The sequence below is a fragment of the Peromyscus leucopus genome, chromosome 23 (assembly GCF_004664715.2).
Source record: "Peromyscus leucopus breed LL Stock chromosome 23, UCI_PerLeu_2.1, whole genome shotgun sequence".
Lineage (NCBI taxonomy): Eukaryota > Metazoa > Chordata > Mammalia > Rodentia > Cricetidae > Peromyscus > Peromyscus leucopus.
The window spans coordinates 37,892,536-37,914,947 of NC_051082.1; the positions used below are offsets into that span (position 1 = coordinate 37,892,536).

The 22,412-nt window shown below is 46.5% G+C and overlaps 1 protein-coding gene across 1 annotated transcript in view; it reads right to left on the bottom strand.

The window, feature by feature from the left end:
- Wipi2 (WD repeat domain, phosphoinositide interacting 2) overlaps positions 1-21,590 on the bottom strand; it is a 38,700-nt gene extending 17,110 nt beyond the window's left edge. The window contains exons 1-2 of the mRNA XM_028887377.2: positions 21,498-21,590; positions 12,617-12,699 (exon numbers count right to left, since the gene is read on the bottom strand). Coding sequence (XP_028743210.1) covers positions 12,617-12,699; positions 21,498-21,571 — 157 coding nt within the window. The 5' untranslated portion in view covers positions 21,572-21,590. The remainder of the gene's footprint in view (positions 1-12,616; positions 12,700-21,497) is intronic.
- Positions 21,591-22,412: the final 822 nt, after the last annotated feature.

Genomic DNA, 22,412 nt, shown 5'->3' on the forward strand with positions numbered 1-22,412 from the left:
AACCACTCAAGTCACAGACAACCAAGCTGGGCAGACAGACCTGAAATCCAGAATGTCAACTATCTGTAACACAAAGAACCTCCATCAAGAAATCCTAAGGACTGCCAGGCAGTGGTGGTGCATGCCTTTAATCCCAGGCGGATCTCTGTGAGTTCAAGGCCAGCTTGACCTACACAGCGAGATCTAGGACAGGCACTAAAACTACACAGAGAAACCCTGTCTCAAAAAAACAAAAACAAAAATCCCAAGAACACCATCATGATAAACTTGCTAGGTAGGAAGAGCACCACAGTGTGTTGCTTAGATGGTACCTAGCATGCACAAAACCCTGGGTTGATTTCCAGCAACACAAACTAGGCAAGGTGTATGCACCTGTAATCACATCACTCAGAATGTGGGAAAGTGTATCAGTTCACAGGAGGCAGAGGCTGGTGGATCTCTTGTGACTTTGAGACTGCCTGGTTTACATAGAGTTCTAGGCTAGCCAGTCACATAGTGAGACCCTCTTTTTTTTTTTTTTTTTTTTTTTTGGTTTTTCAAGACAGGGTTTCTCCGTGTAGCTTTGCGCCTTTCCTGGATCTCACTCTGTAGACCAGGCTGGCCTCAAACTCACCAAGATCCGCCTGCCTCTGCCTCCCAAGTGCTGGGATTAAGGGCATGCGCCACCACCGCCCGGTGACCTTCTTTTTTAAAAAAGGCTGGGGCTCATCAGTGAAGACCTTTTATGGAAAACCCGAGTTCAGTTCCCAGCACCCACATCGGGTGGCTCACAACTGCCTGTAACTCCATCTCCAGGGGATACGATGCCCTCCTCTGACCTGAGGGCATCTACATTCCTGTACACAAAACATATCCTTAATTTAGTAAAATTAATAGTAAATTTAGTAAAATTAAATAGTAAATTTAATAATAGTAAAAATAAATCTTAAAAAAAAAGAGAAACACTTGTTGCAAAAGCATGAGAACCTGATCCCCAGCACCCATGTACAAAGCAAGCGTATGTGGTGGAGCACTGGGAAGGCAGAGACATGAGGGCCCATTCAGCTCAATGGCTAGTTAGTCCGGAGGAGTGTTAAAACTGTCATGCTGGTCTGCACAGGACTTACACACACACACACACACACACACACACACACACACACACACACACACACACACACCACACACTAATTTTAAAAGAAAAGCCAGCTGTAGTGGCACTAGAAGCAAGAGGATCTCTGTCAATTTCAGGGCATACTGGTTCAAGCCAGCTAGGACTAGCTGCTATACAGAATTTGTCTCCTCTTGGCTCTTGCTGTTAGTGATGAGGACTGGCTTCAAAAGCCTCAAAGATGTAGGAAGAACTAGTTTATAGTGTTGGTAACTGTTGTGGAGTATTTGTTTAACTATGTAAAGATACGCTGCATTTGTTTGTTTTGGAATATTTGTTTAACTATGTAAAGATGTGTTACTGTTTTACCTTGCCTGTCTAAGGCACATGACTGGTCTAATAAAAAGCTGAACAGCCAATAGCGAGGGAGGAGGTATAGGCAAAACTTCCAGGCAGGGAGAGTAAAGGAGGAAAAGGAATTTAGGCTGGGGGAAAGGGGAAAAAGAAGAGATGCCAGGGGCCAGCCAGACACAAAGAAGGAGGCAAGTAGGACAGACATATAGAATGAAAGAAAGGTAAAAAGCCCCAAGAAAAATGTAGATGAATAAAACAGGTTAAATTAAGTTAAAAGAGCTAGTGGGACAAGCCTAAGCTAAGGCTGAGCATTCATGATTAATAACAAGTCTCCGTATCTTTATTTGGGAGCTGGTTGGTGGACCAAAGAAAATTCCAACTACAGGTAACTCTAAAGATGGAGCACTAAAACTGACTGGGTATGTATATATATATGCATGTGTGCATTCACATAGGTGCAGGGACCAGTCAAAGGACAACTTCAAGCTCTGGTCATCCCAAATCTTTTTTGAGTTCCCATCATCCCAGCTTGGGGATCACAGTTCCTTCTTACCTGTGTCTTCAGGATCAGAACTCATATCCTCAGGCTTGGAAGGTAATTACTTTACCAGTGACTTAGTCATTTCCATTGTGCAAAACTGAATTTTATGTAAATCCACTGGCCCTTTAAATGAAAGCATGGGTGAGACAACCTAACACCTTTCTCCATGCAGCTGGGTGTCAGCCATCACAGATTCTGAATTTGAGAAACTGCCCTCATGCCCTTGGGGATTTTACAGCCACTGCTTGACAGGTAGAAAGATGGTGGTGGGGCGGGGGGATAATCCTTGTCTTCTGCACACATTCCTAGTGAGGGATAGAGTGTGAAAGGGAGGTGAGGGAGTGGGAATGGACCTGCAGGATGCTCCTGTGGTGAAGTAGAGATTGTAGGAGCTGCTGGAGAGCAATGTTCCAAGAGCAGACCTGTTTCAGTCACAGGAGTCCTTATGTGCTAACCCAACCTGGCACTTCAGCAGATACAAGGTCACCAAAGTACCAGGACTGTAACACTTAATAATGTCAGGAGCAATAAAATGCAGCAAGACTAAGTTTAAACTGTGGGAAACTCCAGCCCCTTCTTACTGAGCAGGAGGGAGGATCCCAGCCAGGTCCAGAGGCCAGTAGGAGGTCAGGTCATCTGGGGGAGGGGCTTGGGAGCTCCCTGCTGTGAGCACCAAACCCAGATTCCTCTGGAGCAAGGGTCACTACTGGCTTTGAGGGCAGGGCAGAGGTGGAAGGTTTCCTAAGTGCAAATGCAGCATGTTAAAACAGAGCCAGCGCAGGCCCAAGACAGACCCAGGACACTATGGCCAGGAGCTCAAACTCCCTGGAGAAAATTACACCAGGGCTACAGAGGCAAACAAAACAAACGGCCAGTGTTTAGGCTAGGTGTGACAGCTCACAACTACAGGTGACACTTTGGAGGCTGAGGCAGGAGGACTGCCACAAGTTTGAAGCCATTCATAACTACACAGTAAAACTGTGTTTAACAATTCACTATTAGGATAAGAATTTGTACCGTATCAAGCTGATGAAAGAATATGCTGGCTGTACTTTCAGGAGGGGAGGCTAAAATCTTTTTAGATTATGGATTAGCCTACAGAGAAATGTCTGCCGTAAATCAAACAGTAAAGGGGAAGATGAATAGGAATCTCACTTACACAACTTAAGTAAAACAACAAAACAAAAAACAAACCAACAAAAGAACTGTGTTTAAAAAAATAAAAGTCTCCGGGCGTAGTGTTGCACGCCTTTAATCTCAGCACTCGGGAGGCAGAAGCAGGCAGATCTCTGTGAATTCGAATCCAGCTTGGTCTACAGAGTTCCAGGACAGGGAACCCTGTCTCGAATGCCCCCCCCCCCAAAAAAAAAGTAGCTAGTCAGGGCGGTGTATGCACAGCCGAGGCTACAGACACCTGAACAACAAAAACAAAACAAAACAAAGCAGCCAAACTTGTCCCTCCCTAAACCAGGATTAGAAACCTAGAGACAGGCAGCAGGGGGTTGGGTAATGCACACTCTTATCCTAGCACAGGCAGAGGCAGGCGGATCTCTAAATTACAGGCCAGCCACAGTAGGGAAAAATGAATATCTAGGAATAGGAAGAAAAACCTCTTGGCCAGGCATGGTGGCACACATCTTTAATCCCAGCATTTGGGAGACAGAGACTGGTCCAGGACAGCTACAGGCAGCCAAGGCTACATAGAGACCATCTCAAAATAAAACAACAACAAAAAACCCCAAAAGAAAAACCTCTAACACTATCTTCAACAATGGAAATCACTGCACATCCCTGAGACAGATCACTTGGATCCAAGTCTATTAGATTGTGGATGCTTTCCCTGCATAGGGATTAGCCATACCTTATCCAGTCCAATACCTTCCCTAAATGCTAAAGTTTAGCACCCCTAAAATAGGGTGGGACATAGGATCAACTTCCCAAATTACTGCTTATACTCTACCTACTTCATTAATCTGCTAAACAAACCAAACCAAACCAAACCAAACCAGAAACGCTGGACCTGAGCCCAGTACGGGGTGAGGATGCTCCCCCATCCCCACCCCATGTGTGGTGCTACCTTGGCTAAGGGCAGACTGGCTAGTGTTTATCTGTTGACCCCACCTTTCCAACGTCAGGAAGTTACCTAACAGCTTTATTCACCAGTGGCCAAGGCCAAGTTCCTGTCAGTCATTTGACTCCTGTGTCTATTCTGTGAATGGGAACAGGCATCCACACTGCCACTTGCACACCAATGTGTAGAACAGAGCTATTCATAACAGCCAAGAAATGCAAACAGCCCATGTGTGCACGAATGAGCGGATGACCCCAACAGGACAGCTGGAGAGTCTAACAGTACTCAGCAATAACACAAAGGAAGGCCTGATACATGGGAGGGCAGGGAAGAGCTGTAAAAACATTCCACATGAACAGAGCCAGCCACACTCAGTTGCATTTATCTGCAAAGCCCAGACAGCAAATCTATAGATACAGAAGGGAGATGAGTGGCTGAGCTGAACTGGTGAGAGGGAGTGGGAGCGACTGCTAATGGACTTGGGCTTTAAGAGATGATAAAAGCATTTGAAAATTCTATGGTAGTAGGCTGCTCAACTTAGCCAATGCACTGTAAGTCACTCAACTGGATACTTTAAACAGATTTATAGGCCATAAAGGTATAGAAACTATATGCCAAAGAGGCTGTTCTTATGGTTGTTTTAAATCACACTAAAACCCATCTCAGGTAGCTGAGTGCAGCCTCAGGCAGCCCATGAACTTTGGCTGATATAGTAAGACCTGACTGAAGCAAGAGGCTACTGACACAAGTGGCAGGGGACATCTCAGTACAAGTCAATGTCACCCGGGGAAATGGGCCATAAGGACAGGACAGAAGCTAAGTATAGGCAGACCCTTCAGGGACTCTAGTCCTTCAACCCCAGGCAATGGGTGTCAGTGTGGATGTGAGATGTCTCTTAAAACACTGAAGACATCCGAAAGCTACTGGGTTTTCTGGGGGCAATTTTCTATCTGTGTCTTTTATCTGACTTCCACAGGGGCCAGTAACCAGAAAAAGGGTTAGGCCCTCTGCAAATGGCAGAGGAACCTCCTCCTCCCCAGTCTCTGACTGACCAAGAAGAACTGACTTCATGTATACGTGTGCATGTGTGTGAGTATGAGCAGGCCAAATAAAAGGTTGTTGATAGATGTCTGTTTGTCTCCCACTGAACCTGGTGCTCAGAGCGGCAAGACTGGCTGCTGTGGGATGGTCTGTATGTTAAATTGCTCTGATTGGTCAATAAATAAAACATTGATTGGACAGTGGCCAGGCAGGAAGTACAGGCGGGACTAACAGGAGAATTGAGGGAACAGGAAGACAGGGAGAGACACTGCCAGCCGCCATGACAAGCAGCATGTGAAGATGCTGGTAAGCCACGAGCCACGTGGCAAAGTATAGATTTATAGAAATGGATTAATTTAAGATGTAAGAACTAGATTGCTAGAAGCCTGAGCCATTAGGCCAAACAGTTTAAATAATAAGTCTGTGTGTTTATTTTATAAGTGGGCTGTCGGACTGCTGGGGTTTGGCGGGACCAGAGAGAAAACGCTCCAGCTACAACTGGCTTGCCATCTAGCTCCCAGGATCCACCTGCCTGTCCCCCACCTTCCAGCCTAGGGTTATAGACACTGTCACACCTGCCTTTACATAGGTGCTGAGGGTCTGAACATGCTGAGCCCTCTCCCAACCCACCGCAGTTTACTAGGCTCGGTACTGACAGAACCAGCATACAGCATCCATGAGCCTCACACACTTGGTATGGCCCCTTTCTACTCAATCAAGGACAGAGCAGCTATCTTGAGAAGCAGTGGTAAACAGGCTGGTGAAGGAGACCCAAGGTGGCACACCAATGTGCACCCAAGTGGATACAGAGAAAACTCGGAACACAAACTTCAGTGAGCTCAAGTGGCGATGCCCAGTTTCCAGGTGGCCTCAGGCACAAATCTGTTGTTCTTCCTTGAGGTTAACTGCCTAGAAGTCTATCTTAGGAAAGGAGTTACTTGGACTGTTTGCTTCTGTGGCATAGTGGATAGCTGGCAACAATGATGCTCCTCAAATGGGAAGAACAAAGACAAATTAAATAATTGGTGAAACACATTTCCACACAGGCCTGTTTGTGCATGGGGCTCTCCCAGTGATGCCAGCCAAGAGCTGCTCCACTACAGCAGACTGAGGCAGAAGTGACTCCATTACTGTAAAATCTCACAAAAATAATATTCTCACAGGTGCATGGCCCATTACTGGGAAAAGCATTATTTCTCAGAGTTGAGGACATAGACTATGGTCTATAAGGTACTCTGTGTCCAGGGAAGGCTCTCACAGCCACTGAGGTTCCAGACACTGCTGAGCTACAGATGGGCTCACTTCATGGACTTGCGGAAGTGCACGTTTTGTGAAGGGTGCTATCCTCACTCACAGACTTCTGATCCTATGTGGCATCTGGAGAAGCTCACTTCTCAACTCTGACATTTTACAAAGATCTTTTATGTATTTTACTTAATAGTGGACACTGTTGTTGCAGTGACATTTAAGAGAAGAAAGCCACATGCACTGTGAACTTTCCAACAATGAGACATGGCCTATGGAGAATGGATGAGAACACATGGGGCAGAAACAACAGGCAGAGGAGTTTTTACAACTTTCCTTACATTTGAAATCAACTGGGAAAGTGGCTCAGTGGTTAGAATACTTGCCTAGCATGCAGGAAGCCCTGAGTTCTATCCCCAGATCCGCATCAAAACCAGAGTAGTGGAGCATGCCATTAATCACAACACTTGGGAGGCAGACAGGAGAATCAGAAGTTCAAGGTCATCCTAATCAATAACGCTGTGAATTTGAGGCCAGCCTGGTCTACATAACAAGACCCTGTATGGGAGGGGAGATTGAGAGACTGAGTTTGAAATAATGTACGGTAGCAGACACCAATAAACCTACACCAGTAGACATAACATTCAGGAATCCAAAGCTGGAGGCTCACATATTACAGGCCAGCCTGGGCTACATACATAATAAGACCCTGTCTCAACTATGAAAATAAGTGCGTAGTCTGCAATCACAATAGCCTTGTCAGCAAAGACCTGACAGTGCTGCTGGGCAAAGCTTCTATTTTCTGTCTGCTTTAAAGAAAGAGCAGTGGCTGGTCTTGTTCCCTAAGACCTGCCTTGGCTCATTCTTTTGATAAAGCAGCAGGGCTGATAGCATAAATTTGGTTTTATGATGGACTGCTAGGAGTCATGAGTGCACAAGACCTCAAACTGGAGCCATAGAGTAAGATTCTTCACTACCTGCAGAAGAGTGCTAGACAACTTTGACATCCACCCAGAGATGAACCAGTTTTCCCAGGAGTCATCTGCTCCTGTATGAAAGGAGACAGAGCTCCCAGCAGCTTCTGGGTGGAGGAGTAACTAAATGGAGGTGGCCAGACGGTTCAGGTCAAGGTGCTTGCGCAAGCCTAGAGACCTGGGTTCCATCTTCACAGACCACAGACTCCAAGACACTGTCCTCTAATCTCCCACACTCACCCTGGCATACACATGCTCGAGCACACAAATCATAAAACACAAATGAAAAAGTATGAACTGGAATGTTCTGTCTGTTTCAGCATCTTTTTTTTTTCTTTTTTGTTTTTGTTTTTGTTTTTCGAGACAGGGTTTCTCTGCGTAGCTTTGCGCCTTTCCTGGAGCTCACTTGGTAGCCCAGGCTGGCCTCGAACTCACAGAGATCCGCCTGGCTCTGCCTCCCGAGTGCTGGGATTAAAGGCGTGCGCCACCACCGCCCGGCTCAGCATCTATTTTTAAGAATCAAATCTCACTAAGGGGACACACAAGTTGGTACATACCTTCCCACACTTACAAGCTGCTATCAAGACATCACACTGTGTTCCCACCAAAAGCCAGGCAGAAAGTTCCAGTCTCTGCAAATGAGGACTGGGTTTTGACATTCCTCCTCACTCCACACACTGAGCCTCCCAATAAATGGAGAACCACAATTCCCACACAGTCACCACCAGTGACAGCAGCTTTAGCTGCTGGGAAATGCCAAGGGATCCTTTTCCTGAGGTGGGCTAGCCTGGGGAAGGAGTCCTGTTTCAGATGTCACGAATGCTGGCCCACAGCTGACGTCAGTAACCACACGGTCCCATTTCAGTGAAGCTAGAGGACACTGGGGGCCAGGGAGGAGGTGAGTATGAGGACTGAAAAGGAGTATTGTCTAGCAGAGGCAGCAGGACACAGGGATCAGGACCAGGAGGGACTCTAACCCTGGTGCCATTCTCTCCTAATGGGTGATCACTTTTGAGGCAGTAACAACCAAGGCAATACTGAAGGGTCAGGCAGACACACTCCATCCTGGAGTCAAGGACACCTGCAAGATGATTTCAAGCAGTAACGGAGTCCTCTACCCTCCTGGTGAGCAGGACTCTGGAATTCCAAGATGAAAGCTTCAGTGTCCTCTTCACCTTACACCAAGGGCTGGAAAGTCTTTGTTCATTAGAGTTCCCAGCCTCATGCTTGTCACTTCTGGGCACCTCTATTTAGAAGCAGCTGTCATTAGGCACCTGCCACTCCTCTTCAGCAGTCACACTAGTTTTCAAGACTGAATGTCACTTCAAGGCAGAGAATAGGTAATTTAGGGCCATTCTTGACTTCACAGTATGTTTGAGGCTATCTTGAGCTACCCAAGACTGGTCTTAAACCAAAGAAGAGTGGGCAAAATCTGAGGGTAAGGGATAAAAGATGCTTGACACTGAGCTAAAACCTCAGCCCTTGGAAGACAGGAGATTTGAGGCTAGCCTATCTCAAAACCCAAAAACAAAGCCAGGTTTAATGGACATACCTTTAATCCAGGTACTAGGAGGCAGAGGCAGGCAGATCTGTGAGTTTGAGGCCAGCCTAGTCTACATAGAGAGTTCTAAGACACTCAGGGCTATACAAATTCTGTCTCAAAACAGACCAAACCTAAAGGCAAAACCAAAAAAAAAGGGTGTTCAACACCATCAACCCAATTAAAACCAGGAGACATGGGGTTGGGGGATTTAGCTCTGTGGTAGAGTGCTTGCCTAGCAAGGCCCTGGGTTCAGTCCTCAGCTCTGGAAAACAAACAAACCATGAGACAGTACCGCACATACCAGAACATCAAGAGAAAAGGTACACAGTCAAGTGTGTGTATGAAACACCTTGTATTATATATATACTGGTGAATGAGGCACAGACACTCAGGAAGTGTGGCCATCTCTGGTCTGTTTTGTTGCTGCAGATGTAATCTAGTCTGGGCTCACACCTACTCTCTAGCTGAGCATGAGCCTGAACCCCTGATCATTCTACCATACCTCCCAAGCCTCAGGATCACAGGTACACCCACCCCACCTGTTTCCTGAAAAAAAAAAAAAAAAAAAAAAAAAAAAAAAAAAAAAAACTACACATGCAGTTGCCAAACAAACAACTGGACTCTTGGGCACTCACTTCCAAGAAATGAAAATTCATATCCATACAAAACCCCATCCATGGATGCTCACAGCCACTTTACTTATAATAGTCCAGATCTAGACGCCATCACTGGGTCTTTCCATGGGTTAACAGTAAAGCTGTGAACTACTGCTCATCAACAAAAAGGAGCATATTGTCACACTAGGATAGTGCTTCTTAGGGAATTGTGCTGACCAAAAAGCCAATCACCAGGCTTTGGGGATGGTAAAGCATTTGTCTCAAGTGTGAGGATCTCAGTTTGAATCCCCAGAACCTATGCAAAAGTACTGCTCTCCAGAGGATCAGGGTTTGATTCCCAGAACTCCATAGCTCTGAACAGCTGCAACTTCATCCTGGGGATCTGATGCCTTGCCTTCACATGCTTGCAGGCAAAACAAAACCTGTTACAAGGGTTGTGCCCACACCTAGCCTTCCTGCCTCCAGCTGTGGTCAACGCTCCCAGCCTCTTGCCTGTGGTGCCAGTGCTGAAGGCCAACTGAACTGAAGCAGTCACACCCCTGGATCTCATGAACTGATCTAAATAAATTTGTTCTTCCTAGTTAGTGGGTTTCAGGAACTCACTGTAGTAACCACAGAAACAACCTAATACAACTTTTAAACGTGACATGGCCAGCACTCAGGAAGCTGAGGCAGGAAGACTCCAGGACTGGAGGTAGATCAGTGGCTGCCAGGGTCAGACAGTGGGCAGGAGGAAACAGGGAGGGAGGGTTGTCAACATGAAAGGTTTTTATTTATTAGTTAATTATTATTTTGCCTTTTTCTAGACAGGGTCTCCCTCTGCACCTAGGCTGATAGAAAACAACTCTCCAAAGAACTGAGATTACAGATGGGCCACTGTGCCTGACTTCCAACTTCAAAAGCATTTCAGGATAGTGGTTCTCAACCTGTAGGTCACCTAAGACCATAGGAAAACACTAATATTTACATTATGATTCCTAACAGTAGCAAAATTACAACTATGAAGTAGCAATGAAAATAACTTTATGGTTGGGGTCACCACAGGATGAGGAACTGCATTAAAGGGTCGCAGTGTTGGGAAGGTTGAGAATCACTGCTCTAGAGCAAGAAGAGTTGTATCGGGATGGTGGTGGATACAGGACTCTCTACAGGTATTCAAACATCACAGAATTAAACACACAAGCAGATTCAAGTAAAATGGAAACACATGAAGAAGAAAGATGAGCAGTGATGGCTGTGATATCTGACAAAGAGGTTACATCTTAGGAATTCAGGCTGCATGTCAACTTAAAGTGATTTCCCCTTAACAAGAAGCTCAAGAGGTAAAGGTGCCTACCACCAAGCCCCGATTCCAATCCCTGGGACCTACATGCCCGCAGGTTGTGTTCTGACCTATACACCCTCCAATACACAAAATTTTTGTCTGTTTTTAAGACAGGGTCTCACCATGTAGCTGTGGCTGACCTTGAACTCAGCAATCCAACTGTCTCAACCTTCCAAGTGCTGGGTTTAAAGGTGTGCACCACAATTTTTTTTTAATGTAGTAAAAAACATTTTAAAATGTGTATTGTATGTGTGCCTGCCCACAGAAAATAGAAAGAGCTGTTAGAGGCCCTGGAGCTGGAGTTACATGCAACTGTGAGCTTCCGGATGTGTGCTGAGAACAAAATCCAGGCCCTCAGCAAAAACAGCAAGTTTTTTAAATTACTGAGCCATCTTTCCAGTGGGGCTCCCCCCACCTTTTAAAATACACTTTCTGGGCTGGTAAGAAAGCTCAGTGGGTAGAATGCCTGCTGCCAGACCCGAGTCTGATCCGGGACCCAAATGATGGAAAGAAAACAGACTCCTATAAGTCTCCACACTGCTGTGGTGCTACATGTGCACATTCAAGGTCATACATACTAAACAAATAAAATGTAATAGAAACCGGTCTTTTTATTAAAAGTGTATAGGAGCTGGGGACATAGCTCAGTGGGTAAAGGACTTGCCAGGCAAGCAAGAGGATCTGAGTTCAGATCTCTACACTGATGTAAAAAGTTGGGTGACGCACGCACGGGACGGGACAGGACAGGACAGGACATGGCAGATCGGGGGTGGGGGTGGGGGTGTGGGGGTGGTGGTAGTCCTTGGAATTCACTGGTCAGTTAATCTAGCCTGCCAGCAGGCTCCTTGTCTTAAAAAAAGAGCTGGGCAGTGGTGGGGCATATCTTTCTCGGGAGGCAGAGGCAGGCATATCTCAATGAGTTCAAGGGCAGCCTGGTCTACAGAATGAGTTCTAGGACAGCCAGGGCTACATTTGTCTTGCAAAACCAAAAAATAAAAATGTGGAGAGTATTTGAAAAGACCACTTGTCACTTCTGACCTCCACACCCACACAAACACACCACTCATACACACAAATTTTTTTATTTGTAAAAACTTACTTAATTTCACATGTATGAGTATTTCACCTGCACTTGCTGTATGTGTACCATGTATGTGCCTGGTGCCTATGCATGTCAGAAGGTGTCAGATTCCCTACTGGAGTTACAGATGTTTGTGAACTACCACATGGGTCCTAGGAACTAAACCAAGTCCTCTGAATGAGCAACAGTGCTCTGACCACTTAGTCATCTCTCCAGCCCCAATGACGTGTTTCACAGTCATTAACTTCAGTCCTGATCACGGTCAAACAGACATATATTACTTGTGTTTTTTAGAGGCCCCAGATTGTGGCCTCTCTGCTATCCCAAGTCACAGGCCACTTAGACTCCATCAAATGACAACAGCAGCCAAAGGAAACCACTCCTACAGGGCTGGAGCAGTTCCGTTTTCTAGGACCCTTTATGACAGTCACCCCATCTAAATGGCATTAAGGAGGAGATGGTGAAGGATGATGGATTATATATGGTAAGATGCCAGGTCCTGAAAGCCGGGAAAACACAATCCTAAATGAACAAATATTATATGCAAATACCCAGAGATCTAGAAGGATACCCAGGTAGTCCCTAGTTGTGATTTCCTGAGGTGGCTAGGGTGGAAGAGGACTAGCCCAAGGCTGTGTGGACTTGAACTGCCCAGTGTTGGAGTAGAGGACTGCATTCCAATTCCAGTCCAACAGGTCGACTTTGTTTAACAAGGGAAATAAAGTGAGCACTTACTGCATTCATAGATCTGTTCCAGCTTATCCACAGAAGAAAGGGAGAAAAACTTATACCCGGACTTACTACCAACAGCTAGGGACCTGCAAAAAAGCCAAATTCAGAAGTAAGAGCTAAGGCACATAGACAGTGACCATGCATAAATCAGCGCCCACCTTACCCCCCAAGAAATCACCAGCATGTCGGAGTTATCTCACAGGTCTGTTATCAGATATATGGCAGAGGTCTGGAAAGCATATGGCATGGTCATAATAGTTAACAAGGTGTTGGGACCTGATGCACTACTATCACACACAAAACCCAAGCACGTTAGGTGATTCTGCGTATGTGAGCAAGAACATGCCATGGCACACAAGTGGAGTCAGGGGACAACCTGAGGTGTTGGTCCTGCCCTTTCACCTTGGTTGAAACAGAGATCTCGTCACAGCTGCATATATCAAGCTTAGCTGGCTTCCAATGGTCCTGGAATTCTCCTGTGTTGCTTTCCACCCAAGCTTAGAGGATCAGGGTTACAGATGTGCAGCACCATGTCTGGCTTCACATGTGTTCTTTGGATCTGAATTCCCCCTCACACTTTGCACAGCATGTGCCTTACTCTCTGAGCTATCTCCCAGGCCAACAGTCACTCATTCCATGTATATGTCTTATGAGGGTACCCTGACCTTAAATATATTCAGATTTGTCAGTTACACAATAAAGCCTGGGAAAAGACTAAAAACTCTAAGTTTGAGACCTAAATGAAGAGTGATCAGTTGTCAGCCAGTGACTGCAGACACACGACTGTTTCAGTGCTTGTGAGTCTTCAAGTTCAGTAAGCTGTGCTGCATTCTACACTCTGAACACTTAGATATAACACAGGCTTGGTATCCATTGCTCTTTTCGGGACTGCCTTTAGTACTCGCTGTGCTGTGCCTGAGAGGTAGGGTAAGAATAACACATATGCCGGGTGGTGGTGCATGCCTTTAATCCCAGCACTCAGGAGGCAGAGCCAGGCGGATCTCTGAGTTCAAGGACAGCCTGGGCTACAGAGCAAGTTCTAGGATAGGCTCCAAAGCTGCACAGAGAAACCCTGTCTCGAAAAAAACCAAAACCAACCAAACAAACGAAAAAGAATGATACATACTAAGAAACTAGACCCTGGGAAGTATGGGAAGACTATCTTTGTTGAATTAGATGGAGACGTGAGGGATTCTTTTTGATGGCTTACGTTTGACAAGCTGTGTTTAGCAACGCCTAGCTTTGGCTAAAAGGCTTGGAGCAGAGTTTTGGAGACACCAAGTGAAGGGGTTCCTGATCAGAAAATTCCATCTCTAGAATGCAAATGACCAAGGAAGCAAGAGCAAGGAGCACATACGGTCTTCACCAGCAGAGAAGGATGGAAGAGAGAAGGGAGGAACAAGGTTCAGACACTGGGAGAACACAAAAACAAATGGGCAGAGCAGAGGACTTTCACCTGATTTGTATTTGTACTTGAGGCTACTTGAACAGAGGCTGTCTGAGCACTGCTAAAACCACACTAGCATGAGCTTCTCTAACAGCATAAAGGACCATAAACTTCTCTACCAGTCAGCAGGATGTGACTCCACTACACTGAGTTCTTTCAACCAAGTAATCAGGTCTGCGTATCTGTACACACTGTGAACAGTAACAGGTGGCTGTGGTGGTACATGATTTTAATCCCAGCACTCGGGAGGGAGTCCAGTCTGGTCTACAGGGCAAGCACCAGGCCAGCCATGTCTCAATTAAAAAATAAAAGAAGAAACAAAACAAACAACTCTCTAGAAAGGTTAAAAATAAAATCCCAGCAGCTAAGAACTTCTGGAAAAATTTGTGTTCAAGAAAATATTTTCCAGACAAATAAGGTTTGTTATCTTAAGCAAATTTTAATCTCTCTTATCTCAACTATTTCTGAATTTAAAATACAAACCACCCTAGCACTTGAGAGGAAGAAGCGGGAATATCAGGAGTTCAGGGCCAGCCTGGGCTACATAGTGAGTCCCTGCCTCAAAGTAAAAACAAAACACCAAAAATACCAAGAGCAAAAAGAAAATAAGACAAAAATCATTCTTAAATTGTGTCTTTTCCTGTGTGTTTTAAAAGATTATTATTTATGTGAGTGTATCTACATGAATACCTGCCACTTGTGTGGGGATATCTGCAGGTAAAGTTAAAAGGCCACTGTGAGCTGTGGTTGTTCTGGTCCTCTGGAAGAATAACAGGAACTCTTTTTTTTTTTTTTTTTTTTTTTTTTTTTTGGTTTTTCGAGACAGGGTTTCTCTGTGTAGCTTTGCGCCTTTCCTGGAGCTCACTTGGTAGCCCAGGCTGGCCTAGAACTCACAGAGATCTGCCTGGCTCTGCCTCCTGAGTGCTGGGATTAAAGGCGTGCGCCACCAACGCCCAGCTAATAACAGGAACTCTTAGCTACTAAGCCACCTTCCCAGATGCCCAGAGAAAATGTTCCTATGTTCTTAAGACAAAAGGACACATTTTGTTGTTGTTTATTTGAAACAGAATCTCAATAAGTAGATGAGGCTGGCCTGCCTCAGTCTTCCTATGTGCTGCGACATGGAACCAATATGCCTGCTTTGGCAAATTCTTTTGGGCTCAGGGTTTTGTCTCCCACATCAGATGTCCAGACCATGAGAGATAAATATATATAATTCTATGTGTCTGTATGTCTGAATGTATGTATGTATGTATACTACATGTGTACAGGAACCATTAGAACCAGAAGAGGGTATTGATCTCCTGAAACTAGAGTAACAGGTGGTCGAGAGCCAGCATATGGGTGCTGGCAACCAAATCTGGGTGCTCTGTAAGAGCACTAAGTGCCTTTAACTGCTTGAACCATCTCTCCAGCCCCCCAGCCATAATAATTCAAAGATATTTTCTGGAGCTATTAGCAGATGTGAGGCTCTGGGTTCAATCTCCAGCATAAAAACAAAGCAAAAGCCTACCTTTATAGACAGTTGTCAGTTTTCCTTCATGACTACCCTGTCCTCTCCACCCCTTTTTTCACTTCTTGTTCACTTGGAAATCACAAATTAAGCTTAGGAAGGTCCTTGCCTACAAGCATTAGAAATGGATTCCTGGGTTCCAGAGAGCTTGGTTCTCAGCGGTGTTCCCCATGCACAGAATTTTTTTCTGTGTAACAGCTCTAGCTGTCCTGGAACTCGCTCTACAGATCAGGCTGGCCTCAAACTCACAGAGCTCCACCTGCCTCTGCTCCTCTCTGAGTGCTGGGATTAAAGGTGTGCTGCACCTGCACCACCTGCACCACCTGCACCACCTGCACCACCTGCACCACCTGCACCACCCACCACCACCACCACCACCACCACCACCACCACCACCACCACCACCAGACAGGCAAAATCCTTTTGATATTCTAAATAAGCAGTATTGATTAGACTATTAAACACCTGAACTAGAATTTTAATGCCAAAAGTCTTCTAAACAGATTGTGCCCTTTTATCAGTAAGAAACAGAAGTTAAGCCGGTGGTGGCGCACACCTTTAATCCCAGCACTTAGAAGGCAGAGGCAGGAGGATCTATGTGAGTTCGAGGTCAGCCTGGTCTACAAAGCGAGTTCCAGGAAAGGTGCAAAGCAACACAGAGAAACCCCTTCTCAAAAAACCAAAAAAAAAAAAAAAAAAAAAAAAAAAAAAAAAAAAAAAGAAAAAGAAAAAAGAAAGGAAGAAAGAAACAGAAGTTAAAAACTTTATCAAGGGAGGGTAAGTAATTAAATGACATTGTAAGTAAACCTGGGTGCAGCACATCAGAGTCCCTGCTGAGCATGACTGTGGTCCCTGGGCCTCAAGGTAAGTGTTTACCATTTTCATTACAGACACCAACAACCAGGTTCACATATCCCTCTTTGGTAGGTTTTTAACATTTTAACAGAAAATGCAGACATTATAATCATGGAAGAGACATAACCACATGAGAGGTGAGATGTGTTCTACTAGAAAGATATGTTTGTGTTTCTAAGTTAACACAGGTCTAGGGATGTTGCTCAGTGGTAGAGCACTCACCTGGCATATGCGAGGACTTGAGTTCAAGCACTGGTTGTTCAATGTTATCCTTATGGACAGAGGGTAATACGAACTGCAAGGAATGATGGGCAGAATACTTGGGAGGAGGGGCAGGAGGACCTCCAGTTCAAGGCCAGCTGAGGCTGCATAAAGAACTATCTCAAAAAACAAAGATGTAAAGGGTGTGGTGGTACCCATCTCTCACTCTGACACTGGGAAAGTAACTCAGGAGGAGACTCTGAAGTTCAAGGCCAACCTCAGCTACACAACACAGTAAGCTACAAGACACCCAGTCATAAACAAAAGGATGCATTTGCTTGAGCTGGAAAGATGGCTCAGTGGCAAGAGCATGTATTTTTTTTCCTTGCAGAGGACCTGAGTTCGATTCCCAGCACTCACAACAGGCAACTCACATGCCTGTAACTACAGCATAAGGGGATTGGACATGCCTCCGACCTCAGGCACATTCATGTACTCCCTTCTCATCTTCCCCTCCCATGAGTCAAGCCTGTTGCAACATCCTTTTACTAATTTATGAGGATATGGGCAAGGAGCTGCCACTTTGACATAATATCTGTTACTGAATTTGAACACAAGCCTGAAACATCTTCACTACAAAGAGTGTGTGTAGCATATGTGCCCCTCAGCTTCCCAGCCATCAGTCCACAGAGGCCTTCCCCTGTCATTACCTTCCCCCAGGAAAAGGTCACACTTGATTATGTGGGTGAATGGGACAAGCCACCTCTGTAAACAGGAAGCAGACTGCTCCATGGCCACAGTGACCTGACAGGTGCTATGCCTCACTTAGGACAACAACCAGGCCAAGTTCATGGAGAACCTGGCCCATCCCACCCCAGACCTGTACCAGAAGCCCCAGGCCTTTCCTTGGTCAATTTCCATAGGGTGCTAACAATGCTCCCCAAGAAACACTAGAACTGGGAACTAGGTTGCCCTTGAACACATCATACAGGTTCTGTGGGTCACTGTCCATCCACCCTCTGCAGCAATCTCCTGTTCTCAACTATCTGCTCCAAAAAGCACGTAGAGGGGCAGCCAAGTTAAGGCTGAAAGGAGCTTTGGAAACCACCTTCAATTCCCAGGCAAATACAAGCAGAGAGTAGTGCCTTCCAGAATGGTGCCTGGCACCTGAAATGGAGGAAGCTCAGTGGAAGAAAATAATGAATATCACTAGGCCCTGTCTAACCTAGGGGACGGGGTGGGGGTGGGGGGGCCAGTCCCTTTACTCCAGGCCTCTGAGAAAGGAAGCTTAGAATAGACACAGCCACCTCTCTGACTTCCCAAAATCTACTGGTAAAACTTAGTCCTGATGACTCCACGTGAGAATCCAGTGACCCTATTCACTGGTCAAGCTCAGCTTTGAAAAGCTACAATGTGCTGGGCAGTGGTGGCACACGCCTTTAATTCCAGCACTCAGAGTCAGAGGCAGGCGGATCTCTGTGAGTTCGAGGCCAGCCTGGGCTACAGAGTGTTCCAGGACAGGCTCCAAAGCTACACAGAGAAACCCTGTCTCGAAAAACCAAAAAAGAAAGAAAGAAAGAAAAGCTACAATGCTCCCACATAAAACTGTCACTTGGAGAAAAACACAGGTGGGAATCAACCAGACTAAACTGGGCGACCAGGATAGGCTGCTCTTCCTGTCCTTCTCATTGCTTTCCTTTAAAAACAAAACAGACAGTAAAAGGCAGATCACATTGTAGTCACTTTAGGATAAGAATCAGAGAAGAACGGCTGGTGGTGGCACACGCCTTTAATCCCAGCACTTGGGAGGCAGAGCCAGGAGGATCTCAGAGTTCAAGGCCAGCCTGGACTACAGGGCGAGATCCAGGACAGGCACCAAAACTACACAGAGAAACCCTGTCTTGTAAGACAAAACAAAACAAAAAAAGATCACGAGAAGAAAAACTCCTCAATATTTGAAATCCTATTACGAGGAGAAAGGCGGAAACCGACACAGTTTGAGTACAAATAAATATGTGAGCATTTAAATGACTACAGAATAGATGGATACTTCCTTAATGTCCAGTGCTCCCCTCTATCCCTCTAACACAGTAAATGGGATTCCACACAAAGTTCTATTCTTTGCTGGAAATTGTTTTTTAAATTGAGTGTGGTTAAGTTTATGGCATCTCTGCACATGTGCATGCAGATGCATGTCTGTATGCACGTGCAGGTTACAGACCAGGATGGGAATCTTCCTCTACTGTACTCCATCTTGCTTGTTTTTGAGACAGGGTCTCTTACTGAACCTGGAGATGACTCTGGCTCGAATGGCTGGCCAGTGAGCACTGAGGATGATCAACCTATCCTTATTCCTGTGTCCACACAAACCCTAGGGTTGCAGATGGTCCCCACCCTGCCTGCTTTTACATGCGTGCTGAGGAGCCAAACTCAAGTCCTCATACCCCAGCCCCATATTCTTTTTTTCCTTTAGACTGCATCTTTCTATTTCAGTGGTTCTCAACCTTCCTAATTCTGTAGCCCTCTAATACAGTTCCTGATGTTGTGGTGACTCCCAACTGCAAATTATTTTCATTGCTACTTCATAACTGTAATTGTTACTGTTACAAAATCAAAATGTAAATATCTGATGTGACCCCAAAGGGGTCGTGACCCACAGGTAGAGAATCACTGCTCTAGTTAGTCCTGGATGTACTGGAACTGGATATGTAAATCAGACTGGCCTTGAACTCAGAGATCCTACCTCTGCCTCCCAAGTGCTGGGGCTAAAGGTGTGTACCACCACACGGGCCCCTGCTCCTCTTTTAAGATGCAGAAGTCCTTCCACAGAACCTTTCTATTTCTTCCACTTGTAGCTTTAACAATCATGTCACTCCACTGAACTCCAATACAGCCCTAACCTGGAATTGCTTCCAACTTATGCCCCTATGTTTCAAGGACTCTTTGGCAAGTAAAAATTGACACAGCAAATCTTGTTCTGAACTAATAATAACTTCATGAACTAGCAGATTCAGGGCTAGCTAAGGAGGGGTGTGAAAAGATCCTGTTTGGGCCAGAGTGACACTTTTATTACACAGGGAACTCAGCAGATATAGAAACTGTTCTTAATATTCTCTATTTCAAGCAAGACATAAAGCCTTGTAATACAGATAGCCAGGCACAGTGTGCACGCCTTTAGTCCCAGCACTCGGAAGGCAGAGGAAGACAGTTCTCTGAGTTCAAGGCCAGCCTGGTCTACATGGTAAGTTCCAAGACAGCCAGGGCCACAGAGAGACCCTGTCTCAAAATAAATAGACAGATGAATAAAAACCTTGTAATACTACCATTTCTTACCAGTCCCCAAATCCTAATGACTCAGAAGCCAGATTGCTACTGGCTGGAACTACTTTCCTCCTACCCAGGTTAGCTTATTCACTAGACAAACTGCAACAGGTTGTCCTGACAGCTTTCGTTGTGCTGGTTTAAGGCACACACAACACAGTATTCAGCAGCCTGAATGTGTGTGTTTCTTAAGTGAGGTCACACTTTTAGTGTCAGTGTGTATACACTTGTGTGGTGTGTCATCCTCCATTCTCCACTTTATAGACTGAAGTAGAGTCTCCCTGAACCCCAGAGTTGACTGACTGTTAATTTAACTAGCCAGGGATGGCCTCTCTCCTCAGGAGTGTATGTGGTGCTGAGATCTCCACTCTGGTCCTCAGAGCTGTGCGGACAAGTACTTTGTCCACTGTGTCATCTCTCCTGGTGGCTTCAACTTTTATAGATCCACTGGACTTCTAGACTCAGGGTCTGTAGAATTCTGTTCTGTAGGTAGAAAAGATCCAGTGTGGTAGAACGAAAAGAACACTAGGAGAGCGAGCTCAGGAGACAAGACCCTGCTCCTGCTCCATCCCACTATTAACCAACCATAAGATCTGGAAAGGCGCCAGACCTCTCTGAACTTCACCATCTCATCTGTGGCTGAACAGGTGACTCACCTCCTCCCCAATCTCAGGACAGCTCCCTGATCTTGAGAATATTGAGAAAGTCCAGCTGAGCACCTGTCGCACGTCCATACAGGTGCTTGCCATTTTCACAATTTAACTTTTAATTGAGGAAAAACAAAAAGCTCAGTCTCTACCTTGCTAATGCTATTCTGCCAACAGCAGCCAACTACTTAGTGTGATGCCAAGTGACCCATTCCTTCTCCTCTTACATCACTTCCTCTTACTCACTTCCCAAGATGGCTCTTCTCCCTTCCAGTCCCATAACTCATCCTTCCTTCCTTAAAAACCTCATCTATTAACCACCTCCCAGGTATGCCAACAAGGCGGCCTTGAAGAACCAAATTGGGACCTACAGCAGAGGAGTCTGGTAAAACAGGGGACTGCATGAAGGTTCTCTTTTACCCCAGGAATAGCTCACTTTGCCCCTCACCCCCTTGGAACACCCAGACCCCTTGAGGACAAAGTCTCTCTAGACCAAAGGCCTGGGTTTCTGCTGTTTGATTCTTGTTTGGAGGAAACAAAGTTACCTGCCAGAAAGAACGGCAGAGAAGAAACAATAAAAAGGAAAAAGAAAAACCATGAAAAGCGATAGAAGAGGCACTGAAAATGAAGATAAACAGGGAGGCGGGCGATGCCCAGGGCGGCCGAGAAACCCATTCCGGGTGACGGGCACAAACCGGCGTGCACAGTTCCTTCCCAACTCTGCGAGAGGCCAGGTCTGAGGCCAGGTGGATGGGAACACCTCGAGTTCCATCACCTCCCCCGGCCCAGGAGGCAGCAGCGCTCGAGCGGCCGCGCGGGCTCAGAACCCCCCTCAGACACCCCTCCACTTGATCCAAGCCCTGCCCTCTGACCCGGCCCGGTGCCCAAGCCTGGCCTTACGTGTTATCCTGGTTGAAGTTGGCGAACAGCAGCTGGCCGGCGCCGGCCTCTCCGCTCTGGCTCGCCAGGTTCATGGCTGCGCGCGCGCGACGGGCTCGGACCCCCTTCGCGGGAGCGCGCGCGGCGCAACTCGGGCTGCCCGCGGGAGCGCGCTACACTCAGGAGCTGCGCCCGATCCGGCTCGTAGGCTCGCTCGCCGCCTCTCGCTGCGCGGGGACCAACCGCCGCCTCATCCCGTCCCCACTCTTGTTTATGCTCCAGAGCCGGGATGGGCTGCGCGCTTGCGCGGCCCCGCCCACCCTCGCGACGCACGGAGGCGTGGAGGCGTACGGCGCAGGCCACTGCGTAGGCCCCGCCTCTTCACCTCAGGCTCCGGCTGGGGTTTCCGGTCGATTGCGCGTGCTTGAAGATGCACTGGAGGGCGCGCCTGCGCGTGGCGGAGAGTGGGCTGGTGCTTGCTGTCTGCGGACGGACGCGGGGTTACCTCGTTGGTCTGCTGGTCTTTGTTCTGGGGACCTGTGGCGCATCGCCTTGCTTGTAGAGAATCTCCGTTTTACAGATTTGGAAAGCGAGGCTCAGCATTGTAAACAGTTTACCAAATGTTGGATCTGAGACTGGAAACGATCTTTCCAAGGCGCATGCGGTCATGGTCCTTGGGACAGGATTCTACTTTAAATATATTAGTTCATGCAACAGTTTATGGGAAGCATCTTTCTCCCCTCCCTCCTTCTCTTCTCTTCCTCTCTCCTCTTCCCCCAAAAGGATGGAAATGCCGGGTGGCAAATGTCCTGGAGAAGAGCGAGTTCTTTTGTTCAGCATGGGTTTGGGTGAGAAGCCCCACAAGATGGCTGGATCAACAGCAGGTGGCGGGGTCTCTTGGACACTGTTAAACTGAACCTGTAGGCAAGAAGCTAC